Below are 10,645 nucleotides of genomic sequence, written 5' to 3'. Positions count from 1 at the left end.
TGTACCGCGACTGCGAGTCCTCGAATGCAGCAACATCAATCAGCTGCAGTCACAAGTAGCAGTAGCGAATAACCGACACGTAAGGCTCACGAATACAAACATCGGCAGGGGCGTATACGTACGCAGATCGGAAAGCGCTGTGCATCCGCGTTGTTGTCTAGTATAGCCCATACACGAACCTCTTTCCTCTTCGCACCGGATTTGAGAGAAGAGTCGTGAGTGTTGCTTGTGACCGTCTCTTCTCGACGACACGTGCCCTCTCTCTAACATTCAGCATTCCCCATTTCTTCCACGCTCTTGTCGTGTTCGCGCTCATACTGTCGTTAAGTGATGCTTGCCTTGTTTCTCCCCTCTTCCTCTTTCTGTTCCGTCGCTCTTCTGCCCTTTCCTCTACTTGTGCGCGTGTGTTTTTAGGGGGTGGCTCGTGGGTGGCTTTCTCTTGCTCGTGGTGCGTGCTGAGCGCACTGTCGTTTTGTGCTCAGGCTCAGGAGGGAAGGGACACATACAAGAGAAAGGGCAGAGGAAGCGTCTTCGTAGTCTGGTGATTGTTGTTCGCTCACTTCGCATCATTATCATCGCGCAGCCGCACGTGAGACACGGATTGGGGTTCTCCAGTTATGTTTTGTTTTTCTTTCGCCCCTCCTCTCTGCACGCCTGTCGCCTCCTTCGAACTCCAAGGAGTGAAACGGGGTGAGCCCGACAGGGTGGTGGTGGTGGTGGTGGTGGAAGACACGGGAGCGCACTGCAGACTCTCTCACATTATCGAGGATGAAGCGAAATCGTTTTTGTGCCCCGACCGGGCGGTCGATTCGCCTCTGCATCACATTCGCCGCGTACGGCCTTTATCTCGCTGCGGCATTTAGTGCAACGGCACACCCATTCCGGAAGGACGCCTTGGGGATCATGAGGGAGAAACTGGGGAGCGTCACCCCAAAGCAGAAGAGGCGTTTCTACATTCTCCTCGATCACTTGCTTCGAATTTGCTTGTACGCCTTCCTGTCCGCGGTCTTCGCTGGGCTGACGCTCGGCGTAATGTGCGCCAACACCTTTACCCTCGAGATTATCGCGGAGAGCGGGCCGAAGCCGGATTGCAAGTACGCAGCGACGTTGCTGCCGCTGCGCAAACAAGGGCACAAGACGCTCTCCACTCTCATCATCTCCAACATGCTGTGCAACGTTCTCATTGTCCAGGAGTTCAGCGATGTCTTTGATGTTGTAGAGGCCATCCGTACGAGGGGCACGATCACCCACGTGGTCGACGATAGCGGCTCCGGTATTTGGAAGTTCATCGTGAGCACATTAGTCATTGTGCTGTTTGCTGAGATTTTGCCCATGTCCATCTGCTGCTCGAAGTACTCGCTGCGTGTCGCCGCGGCCGGCTCCATTTTTGTGAAGGTGGCGATGATCCTCACATATCCGCTGTCTGTTTCTCTGGGTTGGTTCCTCGATGTTGTGGTGGGTAGCGAGGAGACAGGGCAGCTGTACGACAAGAAGGAGCTGCGCAAGCTGATGGTGATGCACTACGAACGCGGCGGTGGGGATGACGCGCGCATGCCTAAGTCAGAGTTGAATCTTTTGCTCGCAGCCATGGATTTCCACGAGCGCAAAGTGCGCGATATCATGACACCGATCGAGAAGGCAACGTACGTCCGCAACACGGACCTCATCACACCGGACTTTGTGGAGATGTTGTGGAAGTCGGGTCGCTCACGAGTGCCGGTCGAGTCAGCGCCTGGAGTGTTTGAGAGCATCCTCGTCGTCAAGGACTTGATGACGGTGAACACGTCCTTGGAACTTTCGCCGCTGACAGTGGCGCAGGTGGTCAAATCAAAGAACCGCCGGTTCGCGATGGTGTGCACCATTACGTCGCTGCCGTCAATGCTCAAACTCTTTCTGGAGGAACAGACGCACATGGCAGTCGTCTTCGAGGAGGATCCTCACAGCGTGGGCGCAGCGATCCCGGCGATCGTGACGGATGTTGGCTCGATGTGGCGGGTGGAGCCTTCCGCGTCGCGCAGCTTTGCATCGACCCACCCCAAAATTGTCGGCATTCTCACAATGGAGGACGTTGTGGAGGAGCTGCTGGCGTCCGAGATCTACGACGAGTACGATCGCTATAACGCGGTGGAGCAAGAGCCGCTCTACGCTACTGTCGACATTCCCGGCAATGGCCGCTACCCCGAGACTCTTCACTTACCGAAAGAGCCCGAAACGCCGCCGCGCGTCAACTTCTACTCGTACTTTACCCACCCAACTGAGAGCATCCTGCTAACCGATTCTCAGGTGTGGGCAGTCGCGTACTACCTCAACCGCACGGTTTCTTGCTTCTACAGCTGGCAGCCGGCATACATCAAGTTGCTATTGGAGGAGTCTAAGGACCTGCAGCTGTGCTCCATCACTCCCAGTCAGCTTAGCAGCACAGCGGATTTGCCTTCGATCATGCCACCTGGCCAGACGCCCGACATCCCCAGCATGATTAGTTCGCAGACATCCGGCGTGCTGGGGATGGCGTCGCGGTCCGAGTTCTTCTTCAAGGGCGGGCACACTCAGTTTCTCAACGCGGCGAGCGACCAATCGCACATTTTGTACTCGCGCGGCATCCGCTCTGACCGCTTACTCCTCGTGCTGGGCGGTTGTGTGGAGCTGCTTGTCGGCTCTGAGGGCTTCCGCTCGAAGCTGCAGAGTTTTAACTACATCGGCGAGGGGGCCCTCACGACGCCGCTCTTTATCCCCGACTTCAGCGCCGTTGTGCTCACGGCGGCGCGTGTTTACAGCATCCCCAAGGCGCTTTTTGACAAGTACTACCATTATCAGTCCATCAACCGTGAACGTAGCAGCAATGTGTGCGTCCTTGGCCCGAGCTTACAGAGCACGCTGCGCCCCTCCGTGTCTCGTCATGCTATGACCACCATGGCCGGCAGCGAGTGTGATAGTCTCCTTGGTCACCGCACGGATGGCATTCAAGCGCTGCAGAGGCAGTACGGTACCACGAGCAAGAGGACGGGGTAGCACCGAGCTCACTCGAAAGCGCAAAGTGACAGGGGCAGCCACAATATAGGAGGACGGTGCTGAGGGAAAGAGCGAGAGGTTTCTCCGTGCCTCTACTCTGTACTGGAGCAGCTCATCCCTTTTCTTACATGTCGTGCTGTGCGGGTGCCCGAAGTTGTGACTAGTCGATTGAAGAGCTTCTCCTCTCTCCGACGCCCCCCCCCTCATTCCCTGCCCGAGTCTTTCTCTACACCTTCGTGGAGCCTGCCGATATCACGATGAACTGGCAAACGGTGAGGTGCGAGTGTTGGCAGAGTGCCACAGCTCTGCCTGGAAGAAACTCCCAGCGGTGAGAGGCGTGACATCACACGCCTGTGCGTTGAGGAATCGAGATGTTTCGACAAGGTAATCAGATGCCATCAGCAAAGGAAACCAAGACAACCTGCTTGCGGGAGTTTGCCAAGGGTAACCGACGGTACTATAGCAAACAATGTGGAAAGGAGAAGGACACTCAGCTGTAGGACAAGGGCAGCGTGCTGCTCTGATGGCAGAAAGTTTTCTCGGAAACATTGATGGTGCTGAGATTGCACACGTAGGCTAACCTCTACGCGCTACAAAGCATCAACTCGCTCTCTGTGCGCACCCATTTTGCTCCATTTTGGTGCCATGGGGGAGCGGGGAAGGGCGGTGAATTTTCTCGGTGCACATCGTCCACAGACTCGCACCTCGTTCTTCGGGCTTTTCGTTTAACACGTCTGCTTGTGCTTTTCTCTCTCTACTTCTACGCGGATGCTCGTGCATACTAACACAACTTTTGATTCATCGTCTCCCTCCATCAGGAGACAGCCAATCGATGTACGCGCGCGACGACAGCTCAGCTACCTTCGGAGGACTACGGCTAAAGCCTGGGCGTCTAGAAGGCGCCGTCTGCTGCTGACGCCCGCCATGCGTCTCACGCAGTCGTCTCGTCCTTCCTCGCATACGTGGGGCGCAATCGGCGCCAGATGGACTCGGGTGGGCTGCGCGCCTCGGCACAGGCGGGTAGCGTCCAGGGTCCTGCTCGAGGACGGAAGCGGTGGCGCCTGTCGGGAAGGCTAGTAGAGGGTGCACCAGGTTCATACCGGGTGTGCGCAGGGAGGAAGCCGGCCAGCTGCAGACCAAAAACCCTCGGACAGCCTGCACCTCGCCTGTGGGCCATGCCTCTCCCTCAGTCGCCTCAAGCTGCGGCGTCCCAGAAGGTGGTGTGGAGACCCTCCGCAGTGGAGCCTGGAGGGCGCGATGGTGCGACGCGGGGTGTCCTCGCTGTGCGTCCGGCACCCGTGCCTCACCGGCACACCCGGCCGGGTGTAGGCGATGCCGCACATCCCGCACGCACGCACGCTGCGGCGGATCGGTATGCATCGCTGCGCACCTTTTCCGCCCATCGCTCGTGCCCCTCTGGCTTCGGGATCCCTCGTACGAATGGGCTACACCAGGCCAGCCGTGCCTTACAGAGGGTTCGCACGGGGCATGCGCTCGGGGAGGAAGGGAGGAGCGCTTGGGGCCTCTTTCAGTAGGCTATACGGAGAGAGCATAGTTGGGCGCGAGCTGTCTTCGCCTGCTCCGGGTCAGAGCCCTCCTCTAAACGGACAATAAAGTTGAGCACTCAGTGGCTACTTAGCGCCCTGGTGACGGTACCCTAATCACAGATAGCGAAGCTGAGCGCCACTGCGACCACTCTGTGACTCTTTGTGCACTGTGCGGTATCAAGGTATCTTAGATTGCTTGTGCATGCCGAGTAGTTGTCATTGGGTTTAACATGTAACGTGGCCTAAGCTCAGTTGGGTCGACCTTTTATACCTAACAACAACGTGCGGTACGAGCCGGCGCTCAGTCCTCTGCCGTGAGGACTGTTTGTGACAGTACCTGTCCTCTGCCCGAGAACTTCTCGCTGCAGCAGGTCATTCTTATGTATGTGCCCGGGCGTGGTGCGCATCCGTCTATTAGGGTCACTGTAGCCAAGCGAGACCGTCACTGATTCCTTTTCGTGCCTGAGAATGGGGGGGGGACATTTACCTATACATGTGGGTTATTGAAGGACAATGCTGATGCCACTGTTGCGCTTCGTTTCCCTTGCTGCATCAGAGTACTGAAAGCCCGGGATACCAACTGCCCTGTAGATCTCTGCGATGAGATGCGTCTCTTGCACTGCGACTAAGCCAGGGGGCCGAGCCGGCCAAGGGCGTTTGGCGACATTCAGTCCCACTAAAATCCCACTGCAGAGAGCGCGAGCGAGTGCCCAGCACTGGGCTCAACATCACCGCAGCGACGCAAAAGTGGAGCAGACAACGGACACGCGTGCGTGTTTGCTGGATCGTCGGCACGATTCGTAGTGCGCTGATGTAGTTGTGGTCATGGCCGCACGCCTCTTCCGCACCGCGCCAGCCCGGGCCTGTCCACTGAGACCAAGAGCCTGCAACCGTGCCCGAGGGCAGGCTGCAGACTCTTGGCTTCCCCACAACGGGGAGGGGGGTGCTAGACACCCTGATATCATGCACTGGGGTGGCCGGCATCATCAGTGGAGAAAGGAAAGCAGAAGCGAAATAGGAAAATCAGGACAACGCAGATAAGCATGCAGTCATCCGCGCAGATAAACACAGAGAACCACTCATACAGAGAGAGTCTAGTGAGACCAATGCATGCACGCACTCCGACTATGTTGGACTGCGTGCATGCATTGGTTAGGCTCTCGAGCCCTGTTTCCCTTCTACACTTTGTACAATAGCTGACTAGCGTGTCATGGAGAGGCGCAACATGCTACCGATGCCCCCGTAGAAGCCCGCGTTGTTTCTCATTTTCTCTCTTCACTTTACTATCCACCTTCCCTCGCTACCGTATCTTTTCTTCTCCTTTCATGTATTTCTGCGGCACACACGGGGGGCGGTGACGAGCGGCCCCCCCACCACTCCCACCTTATGCGCTTCTTATCGGCCTTTGTGAAGTGGGTATGCGTGCGTGTACGTGTGCGGATCCCCAGTCTCTCTCCAAAGGTGTGCCTTCCTTCTTACTGCCTCTCATTGCGTACCCAACCATCCGCATACGCCAAGCCTTGCTGCGATTTGGTCAACCTCCGACCCTGCCCCCTTCCCAGTCTTGGCTGCAGTTTGTTGGCCTTTCCTACTGTCGTTGTTGATTCTGCAGCTTTTGAGGTGTGTTGCGTCTATACTTGTTTCCGCTACTCTTTTTCTTTTGCTTGCGCTCTGTTTTGCTCACGTGCGTGTGTCTTCGTATGCGTACGTGACAACTCCCCCCAAAGGAGAGAAATTGCGTTTCTTTTCATCATCGTTGAGTCTTTTGTGTGCGGTTATCTTCTCTTTCTCCCGCCGCTGCCTTCTTCTTTACTTCATTCTTCCACCTTAACTCCCCTCTTTTTTTTTTTTCCGGCGCTGCGCGCTCTCATCGACACAGACGCGCTAAAAAGTGGGTATGAAAGTAGCGCTGCCATTCGCTACTTTAGCGAAACATACTCGACGAGGGCTACTTGCACTCGCTGCAGGGATTCTGGCGCACGTGGCGCTCGAGGTTGCCGCAAGTGAACAAGAAGCTACCGGGTACGCAGCATTGCCAAAATGGGTCCTCATTGTGTTTTGTATCAGCACAGTTCTGCTCTCTGCTATGTACTGTGGCCTTACAATTGGGCTGCTTGGGATGGAGACCATATATCTGGAGATTATAGCCGATGCGGGGCAGGAATCTGACCGCAGCTACGCGCGCAAGATTTTGCCGGTACGCATGCTGGGGCACCAGCTTCTCGTGACTCTGCTCGTCGGCAACATGCTGACTCTGGTGCTGACCTCTCAGCTTGTCGCTGCCATTGTGGGTGGCAGCGAGCTCGTGAACTTCATCTTGGGCACACTGGTGATTCTCATCTTTGGTGAGATTCTCCCCATGAGTTTTTGCAGTAACCAAAACAATGCGCTGTGGGCCGGCGCAAGGAGTCTGCCAGCACTCAAGATTTCGCTTTTTGTGCTGTGGCCCATCTCAAAGCCGCTGGGGCTGATCCTGGACTGGCTGGTGGGGCACGAAGCGGGCCAGGTATACGACCGCAAGGAGTTGAAGAAGCTCATCTGCATGCATTGTGAGAAGTTCTCGGCCAAGTCGGGCATCGACATGGACCAGGCGCGCATGATGCTGAGTGTGATGGACATGAATGAGGTCACGGCAGATGCAGCCATGACACCAATGGAGAACGTCGTCATGCTAGAGGCGAGTACCCGGCTTGACACAGCGCTCGAGCGTCGCTTGTGGATGTACGGTATCTCACGCGTACCGGTGTATCAAGAATCTCGCGACAGGGTGATTGGCGTGCTCTACGTAAAGGACCTCATCAGCAACACTTACCTCTGCCATGACAGCGACATGACAGTGCGTGATTTCGTGCTGCAGCACCCGCGCGACCTCCTGGTGGTGAAGGCGGACACGCTTCTGCAGGAGGTGCTGTACATTTTCGAGCAGCACCACACGCAGCTTCTCTTCGTGGAGCCAGCAGACAAAGCTGCCTCCGACGAGCAAGGTGGATCGCCGAGGAATTTGTCGCAGGGTGCGAAGGGTTCACAGCTGAGTCGCGCAGGGTTCAGGACTATCGACGGCAAACAGGCATCAAAGCACGGCTCAGGCCACAAGCGGCAAGGCAGCAAGCCTACCGCGCCTGTGCACTGCATGCCGAAGGTCATTAACTCGATGGCGCTCCTGTCGAACGCGGCGGAGCCGAGCGGCTTCATTGGGCTTGTGACACTGGAGGATGTCATTGAGGAGCTCATTGCGTCGGAGATTTACGACGAGGACGAGTACTCGGGTGATACGAAGCTGCTGTCAGACGTAGAGGCCTTCGACGGGTCAGTGATTGAGCCGCCACCAACTCGATTGCCGCGGGTGAATTTCTACTCGTACGGCGTGTCCTCCACGTCAGAGAATCAGTGCCTCTCGGAGGATCAGCTATGGGCACTTGCTTACTACCTCACCCGGGCGTACGTGTACTTTGCAACGTGGAATGTCTCTCACGTCAAGTTCTTGCTGCAGCATGTTGGCGACGTGGTGGTGCATGTAGGCGACTCATGCGGTGATGGTGAGGAGCAAAGCGATAGCACATCTTCCCCAGGAGTTGCGGCTGGGATTCTGGACCTCGCCGCGGTTGATCCAGCACGAGTGCTCTACAGAGCCGGGCATCCGAGCAGCGCCTTCACACTGGTGCTAAGTGGCGGAGTCGAGGTGATTATCGGACACGAACGACTACGAACGGAGTTGCGCTCCTTTTCCCACCTCGGCGAGGACGCCCTCCTCTCAGACGCTCCTTTTCTGCCGGACTACACGGCTGTAGTGTCACGCACTAGTCGTCTCATGCGGATCACACAGGCTGACGTGGTGATGGTGGAAAGGAAGCTGAACGAGGCCCGGGCACGGCATCATCAGACGGCGGTGCGTCTTACGCCAACCTTAGGGGAAGCGGTAACAACAGTAGTAACGGTGCCCCCGTCAAGTGTGCCACGCAAGAGCTTGCGGAAGCATATGAGAAGCGAAGCAAAGCGCGTGGCGATTGAGTAGGGATTTGAGTGTGTCATGCGCCCATCTGCAGAAAGCCAGCGGAGAGTGTGGTGGCGGGCGGAGGAGGGGAGGGTACACCCAGACAAGCCTTCTGCCATGTAGGCGTTGCCGCATGCAGCGTCATGGAGTTGCTGCGCTCGTGCATGTCGGTACTGAGCGCATCCAATTTCATCTTCCGCGCGCTTTTTTCTCAACTGCGGTTGTGTATTGCAGGCATTGCTGAGTAACATCGCCTTCTCTGCCCCTTTCCCTCTTTTATATGTTTAAAGCTTTCTGCCAACATTGTGCAATCTCTCTGCTTTCCCTCTCTGTTTCTCTAAAGGAACTGCCTCGGTGATTCTGGAGACAAGGCTGCTTCGGTGGTAGTCTGAGCGTAGGAGTGCTCCCAGTAAGGCGGTCTGCTCTCGCGGACCTGAGCGCCAATTTTTCTTTTCTACTGCGGCTCTCAGCACCTGCACGTGTCTTCGGTGTCGTTTTGACAGGCCTGTTTGGGCGTCAGTGTTGTACGCCATCTCTCTCTGCGCTACTGTGTGTCGGCCATTACACCCCCCTCCTCTTCATCAGCACACAAGCACCCAACCATACAGGAGAAGGAAGAATGACACCATCGCGTGGAGTTTTACCCGTGTCTTTCCCCGGCATCCCGTGCTCGCCGGGGCACTTGCAACACTAGAATCGCCTGTAAGCAGGCTTTTGGGCTTCGGAGAGTACGTCATGATGGCGGACGGCTCACACCCATTCTTCACACACTCATCCTCCCTCTCCACTGTCGGCGTCGACTCTTCACGCGACCTCTCGCATCTTCGTCTTTTCTCTGCTCTCTTTTGATCCACGCTTGCCAGGCCAGGACCCACACAGCGACAAGTCACAGTCGAGAAGACAAGTTGTATCGCGCACACGCAGCACATTCTATCAGCTTGTCTCTCTCTCTCTCCCCACTGAACTCGTGCGTTCTATTCATGGACACGGAGGAGGGTGAGTTCCTCATCTGCGGCAACGGCGGCTCGCCCGAGGACGCGGCCTTCGATACTGTTGTCGGTGTTATCGAAGACTTCATGATTTCGTTGGACTTGGAGAAAATGTGGCAGTCAGTGCCACCCCTGCACACCATCTCGGACGAGCACGAGCAGCATACAGTGTACAGATCCTTCGTGGAGAAGGTGGATCAGGAACTTGACGCGCACGTGCTTGCCGCGTGTCCAGTGTATAAGTCGATCGACGAAGTTGTGGCGCTGCTGCAGAGGCGCCACGAGGACATCACCGAAGAGGTGTGGGCGTTTGTGAGTGAGGGCTGCTTTGGCTACGAAGCGTTTGTAGAGCAATGGAAAGAGAAACGGCCGTAGACACATCGCTGGGTCGCAGCACAGTTCTTGCTCGTTGAGCCTCGGACGTGGTGCGCACTCTCCTGCTCGAGCGGCACCGCGACAGGCCCAGTGGTGCTCAACGTAGATCACAGAGGGAGAGAGGGAGCCACGCAACATCTGTTTCTCGAGCACCACGAAACAAATAAGGAAACAATCTCCTCAATCGGTTCACTTCTATACGGGCTCGAGGGCGCCCGAGAAACGTTTTGCGCCCCGCCCGCACTGCGCTCTGTGGTTCTTACTTCAAGATTGTCAAGTTCCTCGAGCGCAGCGCCTTGCCGTCGCCGGTGGTGCCTCCACGAGTGCGAGTGGTGAACGAACTGTTTGCTGGCAGTGTCCCTCTCTCGCTGTGACTCTTGCTCTGTTCTCGTTTCTGCCTCCTCCACATATCTCTCTTTCTGTGTTCCTCGCGCATGTTTGTGGCTATCCGCCTCTAGTGGGCTCTCACCGACTTCTCTTATTTTGCGGTCTCCCTACGCCTGGATTATGCGCATGTTTGAATGCCAATGCTGGGGTAGCCTGGAGCGCGCTCCTGCTAGTTACTCCGATAAATTGGTAGCTTGCCCACCATTTTATTGGCATGGTACTGCATATTGTCCTTGAGCTACCCTGCAAATATGTTTCGCGACCTTGTCCAGCACTGTCCAACACGTGACATCAGCAACAGACCGCGGTGGTGCGGTGTAAGGGGGCAGATTAAGGCTCGCCTGTCT

General features: G+C 56.4%; 3 protein-coding genes across 3 annotated transcripts; all 3 read left to right on the top strand.

Moving 5' to 3' along the window:
- Nucleotides 1–768: 768 nt before the first annotated feature.
- Nucleotides 769–3,009, top strand: LBRM_18_0160 (conserved hypothetical protein; the record flags this gene model as incomplete). The annotated part of the gene is made up of 1 exon (XM_001563891.2): nucleotides 769–3,009. One exon carries the CDS (start codon nucleotides 769–771, stop codon nucleotides 3,007–3,009), a length of 2,241 nt encoding a protein of 746 aa, XP_001563941.2.
- Nucleotides 3,010–6,642: 3,633 nt separating this feature from the next.
- LBRM_18_0150 (conserved hypothetical protein) lies at nucleotides 6,643–8,568 on the top strand (the record flags this gene model as incomplete). Its single annotated transcript, XM_001563890.1, has 1 exon — nucleotides 6,643–8,568. One exon carries the CDS (start codon nucleotides 6,643–6,645, stop codon nucleotides 8,566–8,568), a length of 1,926 nt encoding a protein of 641 aa, XP_001563940.1.
- Nucleotides 8,569–9,527: 959 nt separating this feature from the next.
- Nucleotides 9,528–9,911, top strand: LBRM_18_0140 (conserved hypothetical protein; the record flags this gene model as incomplete). The annotated part of the gene is made up of 1 exon (XM_001563889.1): nucleotides 9,528–9,911. One exon carries the CDS (start codon nucleotides 9,528–9,530, stop codon nucleotides 9,909–9,911), a length of 384 nt encoding a protein of 127 aa, XP_001563939.1.
- Between the last annotated feature and the right edge of the window lie 734 nt (nucleotides 9,912–10,645).

The sequence above is a fragment of the Leishmania braziliensis genome, chromosome 18, assembly GCF_000002845.2.
Source record: "Leishmania braziliensis MHOM/BR/75/M2904 complete genome, chromosome 18".
NCBI lineage: Eukaryota > Euglenozoa > Kinetoplastea > Trypanosomatida > Trypanosomatidae > Leishmania > Leishmania braziliensis.
Note: the sequence above shows the minus strand (reverse complement) of the source record. Positions and strands in the feature narration are given on the sequence as shown.